At 40.5% G+C, this 19,186-nt stretch overlaps 1 protein-coding gene across 2 annotated transcripts in view; it reads left to right on the forward strand.

Moving 5' to 3' along the window:
* The window catches only part of plxnd1 (plexin D1), a 243,171-nt gene that overhangs the window by 180,708 nt on the left and 43,277 nt on the right, over positions 1–19,186 (forward strand). For both annotated transcript variants that reach the window (XM_039771008.1, XM_039771009.1), the window contains exons 20-23: positions 11,474–11,588; positions 15,247–15,354; positions 15,606–15,718; positions 16,784–16,888. In XM_039771008.1, coding sequence (XP_039626942.1) covers positions 11,474–11,588; positions 15,247–15,354; positions 15,606–15,718; positions 16,784–16,888 — 441 coding nt within the window. The remainder of the gene's footprint in view (positions 1–11,473; positions 11,589–15,246; positions 15,355–15,605; positions 15,719–16,783; positions 16,889–19,186) is intronic.

The raw sequence follows: 19,186 nt of genomic DNA on the forward strand, positions 1-19,186 counted from the left end.
CCTGACTGTTCTTGCATGACCCAGCCAAAGAGAGAGAAGGTGGGGAGCATGCACTGATACAGCAGCATTGCTGCACCCACCATATGACAAACCACCTCAGCATCCCAAATTAGGACCCGAACGCGGCCATGCAATGGATGGCACCTCAGCACCACACTAGTTCAAATTGTTACCAGTTACAGTTACAGTGGCCATCCCCCATGTTTTCCTTGCAAGTGGGAGGACCTGCTTGCAGGTTAACATCATACCGAGGATGGATCAAATGTAGGATAAGGGCCTTGCTCAAGAGCCCAACAGAGTGGAATCACTTCTGGCGTTTACAAGATTCGAACCAGCAACCTTCCGATTCCCAGTGCAGGTCCCTAGCCTCAGAGCTGCCACTCCAGCCAAAGCCCAGACAAACACTATAGAACATCTGTGGAGAGACCTGAAGATGGCACCTACCATCCAAGCTAAGACAGCTTGAGTGGAGCTGCCAATAAGAATGGCTCAAATCTAGGCGTGCAAAAAGATTCAAAACTGTAATTGTTGTCTCTGCAAAGTACTGAATTAAGGGTCTAAGTATGTACAGGTACATGAATGAGAGATTTCAGCTTTTCGTTTTTAATAAATTTGCAAACCTTTCTACAAACATATTTTTTCACTTTGTCATTATGGATTAATAAGTATAGAACAAACATTCTGAAGCACTTTATGTAGGCTAATCAATCTAACAGCATCCCTGCCTAGACATGAGCCAGAATCAATGCGCTGTAAATCTGCCAACTCAGAACCAGTATGCTGCTCATATTTTTTTAAAATTAATAAATTATTATTTTATGAATCACTCAGATCTACTTTTTTCTGCCTCTATTTATTTCTTAAGAAACTGCTTAATAATAACAAATAACAATAATTTGTTACATTTATATACTGTAGCACTTTTCTCCCTACTCAAAGCGTTTAACATAGTGAGTGGGGAGCCACATCAACCGCCACTAATGTGTGGTTGGCCATTTTTGTGCCAGTATGCTCACCACACATGAGCCATTAGGTGGTGGAGTGGTGAGAGAGATAGCCGATTAGAGACAGGGGATGATTAGGAGGCCAGAATGATTAGGCCATGGTGGGCAATTTAGCCTGGACATCAGGATACACCCTACTCTCTATGAAGGATGTCCAGGGATCTTTTATAACCAAAGAGAGTCAGGACCTTGGTTTTACATCTCATCCGAATTTTTATAGCACAGTGAGTCCATCACTGCACTGGAGCACTTCTTAACGAACAACAAAGATGTTTTCATCACAAATTCTCTCCATAGTTTGAACTCTGAAAGGTTTCCTGAATGGCCACTAAAATTTCCAATGCTTGGTTACCTCACCCTTCAGGTACCCACAAGCTGGGGAAACATAAAGATTCTACCCAGTCACCTCCACTGCCAGGTTACCCAAACCCAGTCCCCTATTAGTATGATCTCCATAATGACTCACAACTCATTTAATATATTTCAATATTTTTGCGTCAATTACCATTTAGTTTGCATTTTGATCCCATGCTGTTTACAGCAACAACAGGGAAATGTAAAATGATTTGCTGTATTACAAGGCAAATTCTCTAAGCATACCATCTGGACTAGCATCAGTTTCCAATTAATTGTACCAGAGCTGTTTTATTCAAAATAAATCATTACAAGCCACTTCTCTCATTTCACACAAAATCTTTGAAGGGTTTTGATAATTGATGTAGCGTCTTAAGTCATTTCACAGCCTTCTTCAAGGTGGTTATAGCCCTTGTTGTCATTTACCTCCATGTGTTCTACGCTAAAGGTTAAAACTTGCTCTTTAAAGCAGTACTCATGCCTCCCAGACGGATAGTTCTTCTAGTACAAGCATAAACACGCCTGTATTTTTCCCTCAGAGTTTAAAGAAGTTACCAATCTGATCTCTTACACCAATACAAATAAAAAAGGCGTACACAAGGACTGTAACAAAGGTGGAGCTCACTGTAGCACTCTCCATGATTATCATATTTTGCGCAATATTAAGGCAAATGCTGCCTCAAGCCTCAGCAGCAGGATTTACATCAAAAGGCTATGTAATACCTTATTGTTCTGCCACCATCACACCCCTATCCATTTTAAAAATAAGGAAGCCTAGCCTTTGTTCCCAAATTATAGGCAGTGTATCACTATGAATGGGAAATGGGATTCTTCTGCAAGTGGGGACTGATTGAGCCTTCATTTTCTTCTGCCCGTGCCCACGATTCATGCATGCTTTTCCAGGTTGCCAAGCTGGCTATGAATGAGTTAACGTCTTTTCTCAGTTCACAAACATCAGTATGATACTCTGAGTCCTCAGGATGTTCTTAGTCACACCATATACAACAGCTATCCCCACGTAAAACTACACGCCTTTAAATTCATTGCAGGCCCTTCCTGGGAAGGACCAAATGCTCTGTGATGCTGTTTTCCAGTCGCAGCCATTTTCAGTGACAGACATTAAATAAAGTTATTTATCTGGGATGACCACAACACATCTGCAACGTATGAAACAAGCTTTGTTCCAGCCTTGAAAGTTGTGAAACTCTGCTCCATTCCGGCAGCAGCAGCTAACAATGGCAGGGGAAAGCCAGATGTGTAGTATGTGACTTGTGTCCTTGCCAGAAGACAAGAAAAAAATGAAAATCGATAAAAAAAAACATCTGAAGCTGACGCAAAACTGGAGTCCACTGATAGACTATGACAAAAGAGTGAGAAAATTGCTCTCAGCCAAAGGCAGTTAATCAGCCGAATCTAATGTTTCGAAAAAAAGACATTCATGGCCGTCTAGAGAGCATTTTCACATATTTAGAGGTTCAAAATGACTGACGCCCCTTTCACAAGCCCCCTTCACTTCCAATCTTCTACATGTAACCCATCGCTTCCATTCTTCATTTCCAAGAGTACCTGTAGTGAAATTACAAATGAGTGCCTCTTCTGTCATGGGGGTGTCTCAGTCGGAACCCACTTCACCTGTAATATCCCTGATTTAACTTCTACCCATTTTCGGTTGTTTAGGGGGCCCGACTACTAATCCTTGACTGACGCTGATCACACTGACCAAACCAGGATTGGCTGCATGTGTCATTTATCATTACCTTACTTAGAGACCGAAAACAGTGCACTGAAATCAAGCAGGGGAGCAGGCACAGCATTTTATGCATTTTATTACATAAACTAGACATTAAGCCCGTTACAATAATGGCCGCTAGAACAGTAGTGCATAAACATTTGTATGAACAGTCCATATTAAATGGCAAGGGACCTTGTATGTGGCTGTAATATGCGTCACTGTATTGTGTGCCTTAATTTTGTCTCTCAGTAATACTGGTTTGTATTTTCATAAAATGCCTGTAATTTTGTCCGACAGTAATACAGTGGAACCGAAGTAATTTCCCCAATAGGATTGTATGTAAATACAATTAATCTGTTCCAGATCATATGAACTGTATGTAAATATAGATATTTTTTAAGATTTTAAGCACAAATATAGTTAATTATACCATTGAATGCACAGCATAATAGTAAACTAAATGTAAAAACATTGAATAACAATGAGAAAACCTTGAACAACAGAGAAAACTAACACTGCAAGAGTTCGCGCTATAGCCTTACGACCCGCTCGCTAAAAACACCTTTTTTAATGAGTTTTATGCACAGGAAAAAAAATGAACATTTGAAAAATCCGTAATTTGATAAACAACCAAGAAAAGTAACATTGCAACAATCCACACGTGCGCCTGTTTGTGTGTGTGTGTCTCTCGCGCGGGCCTGCCTGCCTGTGTGTGTGTGTGTCTGTCTCTCGCGCGGGCCTGCCTGCCTGCCTTTGTGTGTGTGTGTGCCTGTCTGTCTGTCTGTCTGTCTCTCGTGTGCACTCACCTGTGTGTCTCTCTCTCTCTCTCTCTCTCTCTCTAGCTCTCTCTGCACACACAGGGAATGCACAGGTAGAGACTGAACACGTGCCGTGTGGCCCCGCGCGCACTTCCCCAGAAGACACACACACAAGGACACTGGACGCACACAGGGGTTTTATTAAAGAGGATATTCTTAATTCCTAAATGTGCCTAAAGTTGACACAAAGAGATTATACGAGGGGGTACCCAAAAATAACTGGAATTAAAAACATTTTTTTAATAATTTTTACTTACTGAAACTTTAGTCTCCTTCAAAGTACTCACAATGTGAATCAATGCACTTGTCCCAACAGTTTTCCCACTGGTGGAAACATTTTTGGAGTTGCTGAAGAAGAACGTTGTCCAATGCCTGCAGTGATTTTTCTTTGATTTCGTCCATGGTACAAAAACACTTTCCCTTGAGTTCTTCTTTCATATGGGGGAACAAGAAAAAGTCGCACGGAGCAAAGATCAGGCGAGTAGGGAAGGTGGCAAGAACACACAAGTCAATTCAGAAATCTCTTCCATAGTCCGACGATGATCTTCGTAAATTGCGTTGCGAACCTTTTCAAGATTTTCGTCATTCCTAATTGTGGAAGGTCGGCCAGATCTTGATTGGTCTTCAAGTGACGTTTCCCCTCATTTTAAACGCGAAAACCACTCGTAGACCTGTGTTTTACTTCCTCTTTAACATCAGTTTCAAGCATCACTACGGTTTCAGCAGCTGTTTTCCCCTAAGAGAAAACAAAATTTAGTGCAGACTCGCTGTTCATTATGATCACCCATCACAAAAATCGCAGAACAAGTTTAATAAGCACCAAGAAAAACCGACACAGAATGGCTTACGAACAATACAGAGCAACTCCACTTGGCAGACTGACTCAGAATACTGTAAGTTGAAATTTGCAACTAAGTCTAGATTGCGCACCAGGTTATTTTGTGTGTGTACCATTTACCCCAAATACACCCTCAATGAATAGCAGTGCATCTACTGTCTATTGCTCAGGTGGAAGGTCTTCATGTGTTATGTAAAGAGGTGGACAGTCTTTTTGGCAGGCCCACCAACTGCAATGGTTAGAGGTAAATCCCCAGACCCTTGATTTGCCCTTGGATTTGTCTTTTTCAGACTTCACTGCCACATTTGTGAACTGTCGAAGGGTAAAGGACTGACACTCTTCTCACTGTGGCCTCTGTCCCCTCAACCAATGTCATCCAGGTCCTATGTTTCTTCTCAAATCTTCCATTAGTCAATATTTTAGCCGTGACAACAGTCTCATAGGACGCACTCTGTGCTTTTACAGCTTCGGCCCACGCTGACCTGAAACACTAGGCATGAGGGAAAGGCTCTTAACTGCTATAATAAAATACATGAGAAAATCTCTCAGCATTTTTAAACACTGGCCTTGAGTTGTATTATTATTAACCATGTCCCCAAGAACACTGCAGATCTTATAGTTCACTAATCCCATTATTTTAGGAGCTGAAATTGGAATTGCTGAACCTATGAAGTAATATGGATGGTGATTCAGGGTGGATGCCCTGACATTTTTGCTCAATGGTATTTTATCAACTCAAGAAAAATTACCAAGTGCCTTGTCTGGCCTGCCTCTGGTTTTATTTCCACTTTTGTGTAACACTCACAGTTAATCCTCTTTTCAACAGTTCCACGGTTCAGTGGTGTCAGGGATTTGTTTCTCTTTTTCTAGATGTAATGTTTGTTTGCATTAGTTTCAAAGATGACTATGTTTTTCATCCCCAGAGAATATCAGTGGATAAAAATAATTGGATTAGTGAAAAGTCATTTTGTGGAGTAGAAAAATGACTGTATTTTTATTGTTTACCCCAACACCATTTTGTTTTTCATGGCCATTACCATTTTGTGATCAGGTTGCCAACACGAATACAGAAATTGCCAGTCTCAAAATTGCATCATTGATACAAATGTTTAAAAGTTTGTTGGATACAAAAGTTTATAGTGTGCTTCAATCCTTCTGGATTCGACTTTGCTGCATGTTTGCTGACTTCCTTTGGTTAGAAACCATTACTTTTTTTCTCTTAGTTTCAATATTTTTTCTGTCTGCCTTCATTCAGTTCTTGGTCCTATAAAACCTCTGCCCACCTGTATTGTGTAATCTATATATATAAAATTCTTTTCGCGTTTGAAATGAAAATTACGTATGACCACATGAAATGGAAATTACGTATGACCGCATAACATAATACAGGAACTAATCACTTTGTTTGTGGACGCCATTTTTATATCGTCTTTGCGAATTGTTACTATTTGTGTGAGAGTTGTTTTACTGATATTGAAAAGAAGTAAACACAAACACGACGATCTATCCCATAGTAGTGCTCTCCACGTCGCCCTCTCCCAGCCCTCTTCTCTGGACTCCAGCGCTGAGCCATTCGCAGCCAGGTGCGTTCTGACAGAGAAGTTTTATTTATTCGTCCACATGACTGTCGCGGAAACTGCCACATTATAACTTTTTTTTAATTGGCAGTACTAGATATTAGAAGAGATGAAGAAAACAGCTTTGCGTCTTTCTACTTTTTAACTGCGCCGAGCTGTAAACAATGTGAAGACGAGACCGCCTTCAGCGGCGAGCAGTCATGACAACAAAGTGGACGCTGGGAGGTGCAGAATGTCGGGCTGCTCCGCCGCGTCGACAGCTTTGCAGTTTTGGGCGGCATCCTCTTTTCTCGCACTGTTTATGACACTTCGAGTGCCCCGTCGGCTCCTTGGACAGTGGAAATCTTTGCGAATGAGTGTGATCGGCACCATCAAAGCGTGACTCTCTTGGTAAATTGCGGTGCACGGCTACTTACTGTCCCTTAAGGTGAATTCGGGTCACTAAAACCCTGCAACATTCAAGGTTGCTTTTGTGATGAATTCTTTTAAGAAGATGGAGGGTTTATATCTAAGAAGATGTACCAACCTCTTCATGTGAAGTATTGGACTTGGGAATTGTTTGGACCTTCTGCCCGTTAAGCACGGAAGGGCAGCGTCCACATTTCTCAGAAAAATTTTTCTCTTAAATCACAGGCACGTAGTGCAAGGTTGTCAGGCAGGTAGTTTACCCAAAACCACTGCAGTAGTACTCAATGTATCTTTACTTCTTAAATGTTAATGTTTTACTGTTTAATAATTTATACACTTCTTATATGTTCTTCAGATTCTTTTATCAAAATGTTTTACTACTTAATAACTTATTTTATAAATACTATATTTTATTTTTTTCCCTTGCAATCAGCTAGTATGTAATATAAATTGACTGGACAAGAGCAGCTGATGACAAGGTTCCCAGTTAGATCTTGTGACAAGATGCACTACCAAATTTGACAAAGGGTATTCAACAGCCAAAAAAAAATAAAAATTAATATCTTTACAAAATCTTTTTCAGTGCTTTCAAATTAATGTAAACAAATTCTCCTTGAAATCATTGGATGTTATTATAACTTTGCTCGTTTGGAATACAAAAAGGCCATGGATAAAAAATGAATTCCTCCACTATCTATAACAGATGGGTGCAATGCGGCTATCTAACTTTCATTTCTATTACCGCATTGTAAATAGAGACTGTGAGACTTTGTAAGAGATCAGATAAAAATGAACTTGCATCCACTTGCTTTGACCATGGAGTGGAAACCAACCATTCATTTCTCCCTGAATACTTTGGAGACCTTTAGATATGTGTATACTGGCAACATATTTGCATCCTTTGAATGACTGTACCTTAAATATAATCTTCATCAAAACATTTCTTGCACTACATGAAGAATAGAGAGGTAGCCAAAAGAAATATGTTTAAATTACAATTTCTACCTGTGATTAAATGTAGGTGTCATAACTAAACTTACATTGGTGCTTTCAAAAGAGTTCACTTCTACATCATCTTAAACAATTTTGGAAACAGAACATTTCAGTTACATTTTTAGATAATGAATGGAAGTCTGACCTAGACAAAACAAACTTTTCCTTAATCTGTGCAAAAACATTACACACAGTCAATGGTTATGATGCTGCTGCTGCTGATGATGATGATGTTGATTCTGAACTAATTGTGTGTACTGACAAGGAGGAACAGACAGAGCATAGGGGTCAGGTGGAGAACTTTGTCTGCAACTTACCATCAGCCAAACCAATGAACTTGTGATTAATTCTCACCACACTGAAGAGTTTCTATGCTTGGCCACTATACAGGGATTGGATGTGAAGGTGTCTACTCCTACAAGTACTTGAAGATCCACATCAGTGAAAGGCTTGACATCTTGAAACATAGAGGAACTATAGAAAAAAAGGGAAGAGCAGACACTTTTTACTTAGGAGACTGTGTTCCTTTATTATAAATAGTGACATCCTTCACATCTTCTATCACTTTGTGATGGCCTGTGCGACTTTTCACACTGTGGTGTGCTGAGACTTAACATCACTTCAAAAGAGGCCCACTAAATCAATAAGCATTGTCAGAGAGAGGAGGTGCAGTTTGGTTCATAAACTTAATCCTAATCCCTGAAAAAAGTAGGAGAAGAGAGAATTAAAAACAAAACTGAGTGCCATTATGAACAGAACTGTCCCTCCTCTCTCTGACACAATAGCAATAAATAATTTCAATAAATTAATTAGTAGAAGTGTGTCAAGAAATGTTATTGGGGCTCCTTCATACCTACAACAATATGCCTTTAATAATAACAATACATTTTATTTATATAGCGCCTTTCACATGCTCAAGGCACTTACAGAATATAAGAAAGAATGGCAGGGTATACAGTATATAGCATAGTACCAACCAATTAAATAAATAAAGAAGATTAAGACAGTAAATTCAGAGAAAGCCTAACAGACAACAGAATTGATGGTCTAGCACACACATACAGGTTACATGAGCATCTTGACAGAGAGGTAAACTGAGAGTTTACTGACTTTATAAAGCCTCACTGTGACTGTGAATGCTCTTTTTACCTTTATCTTAGACAGAAGTTTTGTCTTTTTAGTTTCTTCCCTGTAATCATTGTGGTGTGTATTTTTCTTTGGGGGGTTGTTTTGTAGAATAATATTTATTTATTTAGTCAGTCAGTCTTTATCCAACCCACTATATCTTAACACAGGGTCATGGGGGTCTGCTGGAGCCAATCCCAGCCAACACAGGGCGCAAGACAGCAACAAACCCAGGCAGGGCGCCAGCCCACCACAGGGCACACACACACACCAAGCACACACTAGGGACAATTTAGGATCGCCAATGCACCTAACCTGCATGTCTTTGGACTGTGGGAGGAAACCCATGCAGACACAGGGAGAACATGCCAACTCCACGCAGGGAGGACCCGGGAAGCAAACCCAGGTCTCCTTACTGCGAGGCAGCAGTGCTACCACTGCACCACCGTGCTGGCCCATTTATTTATTTATGTATTTATTTATTTATTGCCCTTCTGTAAAAACCCAAATTCCCCTGCTGAGGACAAATAAAGTGCTATCTATCTATCTATCTATCTATCTATCTATCTATCCTAAAATAAATATCTATCTATCTATCTATCTATCTATCTATCTATCTATCTATCTATTATATGATCTTACCTGTAATTAATGTCTTCAGTCATCTGCATCATTTGGCCAAAAGTTAATTTGGAAATAGCTCCAGCTCCAAACTTGTTACAATAAAATATTTACTTATTTATCAGGTAGAGTTAGGACTGCAATAATCCTGAATCCTGTATCACCAAGCAGGCATTACTGCTCACAGAACAATCTATTGTGCTAATTTGCAGTTCATTATCTTCTCCTGCTCAAGTGGAAGAATCTTAATCTACATACTGTATGTGACTTTAAAGTAGAATTCATCCATCCATTGTCTAACCCGCTGAATCCGAATACAGGGTCACGGGGGTCCGCTGGAGCCAATCCCAGCCAACACAGGGCACAAGGCAGGAACCAATCCTGGGCAGGGTGCCAACCCACCGCAGGACACACACAAACACACCAAGCACACACTAGGGCCAATATAGAATCGCCAATCCACCTAACCTGCATGTCTTTGGATTGTGGGAGGAAACCGGAGCGCCCGGAGAAAACCCACGCAGACACGGGGAGAACATGCAAACTCCACGCAGGGAGGACTCGGGAAGCGAACCCGGGTCTCCTAACTGCGAGGCAGCAGCGCTACCACTGCGCCACCGTGCCGCCCTAAAGTAGAATTTAAAGAATGAATTCCACTTTATGAGGAACAGCTCAAATTATTTATTCTTCAGTGTTTTCCTCAATTAATTAAAAAGGATGAAATATTAGTAACTTTTTGAATACTTCTGTATTTCTGACCGATTCTGGATTTGAAACTTTTCATTCTCTGCTCTCTAGATAAATAGAGGAAGGAGGTATATTACCTGGTTTGAATAAAATGAAATGCTTTACATGTTACTGATTTGTAAGTTATTCTTTGTAATGAAATCCTTAAAGTAAATTTTAAAAAGAACAAAGTGTAAAACATAAAATAACAACACTCACACAAAGTTTTGGAGTCCCAAATGCAAACCCCACTGACTTTCCACTTTTAAGGAATATGGAAAAATTGATGAAAAGAGGAAAAAAAAGTATGTTCAATGCCACCAGAGTTGTATCTTATCACATGATGATCAGATTTCAAGGCTGGGGCTGGAAAGGTAGCATCTGGAGGGCGACTGAGATGATGGTTGTGACTCTCTTCTGGGGATTTCTCCAACATTTTAAGGGTGAAAGAGGAAAACAGGGCAGAGAATGTGTTATCTCCTATTCCTTCCCCCGTGCCCCCACAAAATGACTTCCTGTAAGGGACTCAGCTAGCCTGTGCTTGTGAAGCAAGTGTATGTTAGGATATGCACAACCTAAAAAGGCCCAGATGAAAGCTAACTGAGGCATAAGCAACTCAATGACTGATGTTCACGAAACATTATAAATATATTTCTGTAATAACCACATAACTGTACAAAAATCCAGATGCCAGGCAGAAGGTCTGTCCAGAGCTGATCTACCTAATACCAGTAACTTGAGTTGTGAGTTCCAGCGTCGAATTATAGTATTAATGTAAAAAAGCCTGTCAAATATGGCCAAGTATTTACAACACATTCTTGAGAACATAATTTATGATTAATAGGCTGTCGGCATTATGATCCATTTTGAATATTGTAAAAAGTTGTTGGAAAATACACTGTATTTACAAAATCTGCAAATGGGGAGAGCATCTTTTGGCAATTTAAGAGTGAAAATAAGAACATCTGATGCTTTTTTAACCTTTGATCATATCTGGATATGTTGGTGGGTATTCATGAGGTTCATAAGGCCCCTGGAAATGTTTGAGTGTAAGCAGCAATTTATGATTTTCTTTTACAAACTGCAACCAGCTCAAGATTAAAACAGTCTTTGAACATGCGCATTGCCCTGTAGTTAAGACCTTGTGGGTGGGTTAAACCTTCTTCTTTGTCTGCAGGTAGATGTTTTTGTGTGGATTACGTAGACGAAGGCCTTGACAATAAAAAGGCTTGCCTTTCTAATTGGTCCTCAGTGAGGTTTCATTTTGTGCTCTTCAGGTGCAGGTTGGAAAGTTGAAGCAGACGATTGCGACGGTACACCTTGGTGGTATAGAGACAGCGATCGTCATCTCCATCGTAGTGTGCGGTGTGCTTCTGCTAGCGTGTTCAGTAGGTAAGTAGCTACAAAGTTGCTTATTCTTCTTCTTCACATTTTATGGTGCGCATGTCTTCCTAGCAGTGCATTAGCTCCCTTTCCCAATGATGATAATTATGACCATAGACAGACAGTGAACAATCATAAATCATTAGGGCCGGGATGGAGCTCAGATTGTTATGCTGTTCTTTAAACATTATATATGGAACCGATGAGAAGGGCAAGAAAAAGTGAAAGAAAACCTTGTTGGGCAAATACGGAATTACATCATGCATGCAAAACAATGCTCTCGCACTTACAGGAGCAAGTGTGTGTAATTCAGATTTTCATTTATAAGACGTTTCTAGAAATTCTTCATTTTATAATGCATATCTGTTAGCATCATATTAATAAAAGGCTTTATTAAAAAAATTGAAAATGTTATTCAGGTAGTAGCATACAGCAATATAGTACAGGAAAAATATGCAACAGTAGGCATCAATGAGCAGTATGCAGTGTAAAAATGTGACATTAAGCTATCACGACGATAACAGGGGGATTGCAATGAGTCTGTAAGTGTACATACAGTACGTTAGCTCAGAATCCACATCTTTCAGGAAACCACCGTAAGTTATCAGGCCTTTGAAGAGAAAGATCAACACTACGGCAGCTCAGCTGGCACGTCCTTCAGGAAACTGGGTTATCAGATTTTCAAGAACCATGAGATCAGAAAGGAAATCAAGTTAATGTTGCATAAGGCTGCTTTCATCACGAATCTCCTGCACAGCAGCAAGATCTGCGTTATCAACCTTTGTCACATAACAACACTCAAATATTTTTGTCACCCGGCAGGATTGCTATACAATAACAATAGAACTCTCATGGAAGCAAATACAGCCAGCGTTAATAATTAATAATAATAGTAATAATACTTCTTTACATTTATATAGCACTAAAGGATGTTAAGTGAGACCTTTGATCAGAAGAAATCAAACAAACTTGTCCTTGCTACTCTGTGCTGCTTGTCAATGTTCACTAACCATCTTGTCCACGTTTAAATCCACAAATGCATTTTTCGTTAGAGTGACTGGCTACACTGTTCATTAAAGAGTTGATTCTTTTGGTTTCTCACCAAATAGACAGGGAAGTGACTTATACTCTGATATTTAAAATTCTTTATTAAACAGCCTGTAACAGATATCATCCCTGACCAGATGTGTGCAGGGCCTTTGAGCAGATAACGCATACACTGTCTGATTCAAAAAACATGTCCCCAGAAGTGGTAGTAAACTTAACATGTAAAGTCCCCATGGTTTTCTGATGCAGCACCAATACATTACATCATGGAGTCAGTCAGCTGACAAGTATTATTATGTGGCAAAAATAACCAAGCACTGAGTTACTTCTTCCACATCGAGGAAATGGCTCATGGAGGTTTCTGAGCAGACTATGGTTGACATTCCATCCAGGCTTTGTTGTATACAGGAAAGAGAGCTGACATCCGGTAGGAATTCCCAACAAACTATGGCCGTGCGTGTTCCACTATTACTCTGTTGGAATAAGTATTCAAGAAGGTCTGTCACAAAAGGTTGTATGACAGGATCTACTCAAATTATTGTTTTATGGTCCAGTTACACTTAACAAGCAAAGGTCAAGGCCAGCTATTGAAGGCAATGGTGTCTCAGAATACAACATTTTCTGTTCACTCACTGGGCACGTAACTGTAAATGATTCAATGACAGTCCATGTTGCTTGAGCTAACTCTAGTCTGTCACATGAGCTGGCAATGACAGTTATCATAAAGGTCCAGAGGTGTTACCTGGTAAACCACGGAGTGCACTATACCTCCAAAGATAGTAGAGAAGTTTGACTTCCATAGTGTTACTCTTTCCAACAAATAAAACACGATCGAACACTGAAGGTGCATTTTTATGTCAAGTGCAAATTTAATCAATTGTAATCTGACAAAATTATATAGGATTATATGGTCTGTATATAAAAACAATGTTAAAGGGGGTCTTTTGAAAAAAAAAATGTTCATTGCAGCCGTATGTTTTGAACACTGGTGAAGCGGGATGCTTTGAAAAGGTCCACACTGTGATATGTCCTTGTCCTGCTATTGCTTTTGTGAACGCTGGCCCGGACACAGACAGACGGACAACATTTTTGCACCCAACACACTGTTTATTTACACTATATACAAATATAAAAGTCCAGTGCACACTCACAAACCCCAGTGCCTCTTGCACCGATTTCCCCAATGTCCAGGCCCACAGTCTCTTGTGCCTTCCTGGCCGCCTCCCGTCCTCTCTCTCCAGCTCTGTCTGCTTCCTCCCGACATCCACCACTGACTGGAGGGAGGCGGCCCCTTATATAATGCTCCCGGATGAGCCCCAGGTATCCCCTCCTTAGCCATGCCCCAGTGTGGCGGAAGTGTCGGCTGTCCTCCTGGCAGCTCTCCAGGCGCCACATAAAGTCTTCCCCCCAGCACTTCCTGGTGTGGCGGAAGTGCTGGGCTCCAGGGACAATTAGGCACTGGGGCGCCGCCTGGCGGTGGCCACGGGTCCCTACAGGACTGGGCTTCAAAGCCCCCTACCCGAGGCCCCCTGCATAACCAGGACGGACGCCCCCACTCGGTCTGGAGGATGCACACGCCCTCCGCTGGTCCTCCAAGGCGTCCCGGCCGGGGCCCACACTTTTCATGTCCAGCCTCATGTGTGGCCCCGTACTGATAACTGTAACCAGCGAAGAACATGCAGGCCTTTTAACGAGCATTTATTGCCTAGTTAAGTTAATGTCAAAAGCTGCATTTCAAATTGGACCAGTACTTCTGGGTACATCCATCTTTTTTGTCCCAATGTTTATGTCCTCTCCTGCACATATACTTCAGGCTTCAAAATATACTGTAACAACCAAATGAAAGTTTGGGAGTACCCACCACATGATGAACCACCTGGATTGCGACCCAAGTGCAGGAGATGACACCTCACTGGGACAATGTGAGTTGTTTTTCCTGTTTATATGGTGGCTGGAGTGCCAATCCTTGCACCAACCAACCAGGTTTTCTCTGTAAGTTGGAGGACCTGCTTGCAGATTAACGTCATACCCAGGATGGAGTAATTGCAGGTTAAAGGCCTTGCTCAAGGGCCCAATGGGGTAGAGTCACTTCTGGCATCTATGGGATTTGAACCAGCAACCTTCAGTTGCAGGTGCAGATCCCTAGCCTCAGAGCCACCACGTAAATATAATCATTTTATTTTTGTTTTCTATGTTTTTCTGGTCATTCTCAAGGAACCTATAACATTTCAAAATATAAAAATCAAAATGTTTGTAATACTAATTTTCTAAGTAAAACTCGCTATGAATATTACAAATGCTTCCTAGAAGCCAGGCATCTGCTCTCTTACACTCAGCATGCCAGAAATTAGTAGACGTTTAAGTGAGAAAGCAGAAATCACATGTTTTCTTGATTACAAGAGAATATTAAATAGTAACACACAAATGATAATAATTTTACTTCAGATCATCTGTGATGTTGAATGTGAGATATGAAGGCAAATATTACCATAAAATATTAGAAATGTGCCTCCTCGCAGCAAGCTTAGGGGGATTTTGTTTCCAGAAATTTCTTAACCAGCTTGTATATGTTTTCATAACTAATCTTTCCGATTTTAATCTTTCCTTTTAACTTTGATAGCTTTGGCGGTGTTTTGCACGAAAAGCCGCAGAGCAGAACGCTACTGGCAGAAAACATTACTTCAGATGGAGGAGATGGAATCTCAGATTCGTGAGGAAATTCGCAAAGGTAAAAATAAAAACAAAACCAAAAAAAAACAAAACTTTTAGTATGAAATCCTTAACACATTGCCCAAAAATTCTTTAAAATAGTGCCTTTTGATGGTATGGACGAGCTTTTATTCTCGGGTAAATTAGCATTTTCTTGGTTTTAACTGATAATAAATGGGATCAGTCACCCTACTGCTTACTGGTCCAGACCTCTTGGAGTCATTTTTTAAATGTGTATTTGAATTTTATCATTTGCTGCACCTTCTTTAGGTTTTGCAGAGCTGCAGACAGACATGACGGATCTCACCAAAGAGCTAAATCGCAGTCAGGGAATCCCTTTCCTGGAGTACAAGCATTTTGTTACCCGCACATTCTTCCCCAAGGTGAGTGCTTCTTTCTCCAGTTGGGATGGGTTTTAATGCCACGTCTTAGCATTATCCCCTTATGGTATTTGATTTCCAAGCTGTGGTTGCTCTTACATGAAGATGGGTGACTGTTCTTCACTGTTGCCCATGTGACGTTTTCTCCTGCTATCCACAGACATATGCCAAGTGCATTTGAGCCAAAAAATGAAGGAGTCTGAATGAGAGGTCAAGTGTGGATTCTTATTTCTGTAGCACTCATGAAGGACATGCACCCTTAGGTGGATCTTATCTTGTCTTGCTGACATTAAACATGACATCGATCTTAACATGTAAAGAGTAATTAAATTTATAGTCTGTCTCCCAGTAGAGCAATCAAAGAGCGCCCCTCACTCAAAAAACTCTTTCCTGATGCATGGTGGAAGAATGCGGTTGCTATCATGAAAGTTTGGTTTGTGCACTAGCCCAGTTCAAACGCAGACACTCAGAGTTCATTTGCATTCCCATTGAGAAAGGAAACAGAAACAGGGAATGAATATTGAATACTGAGACGCTCATCTAGAAAGTCATGCAAATTTCTGCAGCAATACTCTTTCTCAATATAGAAGAAGAAAAAGCAACATTTCCTTTTTACTGCTAACCACAGACCTCCCGTGGGCAAAGCAGTGGGCTTTTTGATGTTTTGGAAGAGTCAGATCCTTTTGTTTTATTTTGTTTTGTTTTGCTTTTTTTTTTTCACTTGATGGTGTCATCAAATTTAGAGCACAAGACCGAGGTGTCAGGAAGTCTGCCCCTGCTAATGTGGGTGGCATAGTTTTGTATATCTTGTGTGGTGTCAGCAAAAAAAGAAAACAAAATAAATAAAGAATCCATCAAATCTGAATGAGTCCCCTCATAACCAGTTACCTTCCCCCCCCATATGTAGAAATCCTGACTTTTGCAAAACAAGCAGTGGGAACAAGCAACACGCAGAGCCGTGACACTTACGAAACAGGAAAAATCCAATTAGCGGCCTCCCTCACTAACTCTCCATGTCTTGGCATCTGCAATTCTTTGAAGTCTGCTTGTCTTGCTTCACTTTGGTAGATGTGCTCCAATTACGAGAGGAGTTGTGTCCAGCCTATTCACCAAAACCAGACTCATGCCATCATGACGCCAGAGGAAAGTCACCCCCTTCTGCAGGAATGGAAGGTGAGATGCATGTGGGGATATGGGAGGCATATTATTATGATAATGTCCCAGCCGCTTGTGTTATTTTTATACATTTTATCATCTTGTCGTGTTATCTTTAAACAATTCAATGCGACCTTGAATTGATATAAATGAGTTCAGAAAACCCTGGGCCAGATTTTTTATTTGATTATGCATTTTGACATTGAATGAGATATATGAATGCCGTAAAGTATTAAAATCCAATGAAATGTTGAGCTCTGAAAGATTTGATGCCATGTCAATTGATATTTTAATGACGTTAGTGAAGGGCTATGTCAGCATGTACCTCTATAGCAGGGGTCGCTAACTCCGGTCCTGGCTGCAGGTTTTCAGTCTAACCCTTTTCTTAATGAGTGACCTGTTTTTGCTGCTAATTAACTTCTTTTGAACTAATTTTAATTGGCTTGTTCTTGAAGACTCAGACCCCTTAATTGTTTCTTTTTCCTTAATTAGCAGCCAAACAAAATAAGCCAAAACAACTGGTGTCCATCATATAATACCTGAAAATAAAAAGGGTGAAGGTCTCAGGAATGCTGATCTGCTCAAGTCCACCAAAACATTGTAACAGAGCTCTTAGAAAGAGAAAATCAACAATTTCGGAAATGTCTGCTAATGCACCACAAGAGCAGCAACAAAGCCACGAAATTAAAGAACTGGTTTAATTAATGACAAGAATTGGCACCTCATTAAGCTCCTGGTTGGAGTTTGAGGCTCTGACTTAGTCGGTCTTCTCTTGGCTCACTCACTTCACGTTTCATTTCTGGTTGGGTGCCATTTAAGCAAAGAAATGAAGCAATTCAGAGGAACGATGAAGAAATTCAGGGGAGCAAATCTTAAAAAAAGCAATTCAAATAAAATGAATTCACAAGATGTTAATTAGCACCACAAACAGGGCACTCATTAAAAAAAGGGTTAGAATGAAAACCTGTAGCCAAGGTGGTCCTCCAGGACTGGACTTGGCGACCCCTGCTCTATAGGACAAAAAGGGTTAAAGGTTATTTCCACACTTAAATGAACATAAGGTTAAATACAAAATTTTTATAGTCTTCATCAGGTGTGCTGCTCAAAAAGGAAACAGCAGGTAACATATATAGGAGGGGGAACAAAGTCAGGGCGGATGAAAGGAGAAAAGAGGTGAGAGGTGATGAGAAAAAGCTGCCATTAGAGATGAAAAAGTTAGTCAGTCACTATGGCCGGGAGAAATGTGTGGTTCCAGGCTTGGCTTCTTTTGTTTTTCCTTGAAAAGTGTCTTTGAAACCCTGTGAAAGAAGACAAACAGAGAGATCAGTGTGGCTATGATCAAGGGATGTGAAGTGTCCTACAATAGGCTGTGTGAGATCTTTGATCTTGACAGCTTGGATGTGCTTCCTAAAACAGTCTGCTAGCCAACTCCCTGGTTCATCTATGTAGGTGGCTAGATCCATCCTACAAGTAAAATATGGTCAACTTACCTTATTAAGTTGTTGGTGACATAATTGCAAGTGACACAGTGGCTCCTGTGACACCTTAAAGTGCCTGTCCCTATGTGACACTCCTCTGTGAAATAAGCAGCAGACGATTAGTTTGTGTAGGTTAGGTGGTTGACGTTTGGAGATCAAGGGAGGATTAGGAAACAAGACTCCAGTGGACGGATCAGTCTGAAGACTTGGGGTATTTTGTTTGATGACCTGTGGGAGAGACAGAGTGTTAGGGGGGAATGGGAGGACCAGAGGGATGCGGATTTCATTAATGGGGTTCCTTCTTGGAGTGGATGTTGCTAAGTCTACTCTTGGCTTGATTTAAGACCCTGTCCATATTATGAAAAGAGTAATCGCATATTGTGAACTTTTCATGTGCCAGTATCACATTTTTAAATTACATTTTATAATGCAGACTCCTTCAAGGCATTTCAAAACAATGCATTTTACAAAGGGACTTATTGTTATTTCTGGAGCACAAGCAGATTGGGGGATTTACTTACTGTCATATAGCCTGGCCACAATTGGGTTCAGCATACCACTATACAGATTCGCATTACAACCCTTAGCTGTTAGAGTAAATTTTTACAACAAAGTTAGTAGTTTCCGATCAACTGTGCAGACCTCTAGAAGTCTAAGAAAGAGGTTCTCATACTTTTATGATGCTGAAAGGCGTACATCCTGAATGAAGGATGGTCATTATGGCTTAAATCTTGGGCCCGCAACAGAGGTTTTCTCACTTGTTTTGCAATGAAAAGAAAAAGGTTCTGTTTTGTTGGTTTGCTTGACTTAATTTGAATGTACTGCACTCAGAGTCCCT

The sequence above is a fragment of the Polypterus senegalus genome, chromosome 12 (genome assembly GCF_016835505.1).
Source record: "Polypterus senegalus isolate Bchr_013 chromosome 12, ASM1683550v1, whole genome shotgun sequence".
Lineage (NCBI taxonomy): Eukaryota > Metazoa > Chordata > Cladistia > Polypteriformes > Polypteridae > Polypterus > Polypterus senegalus.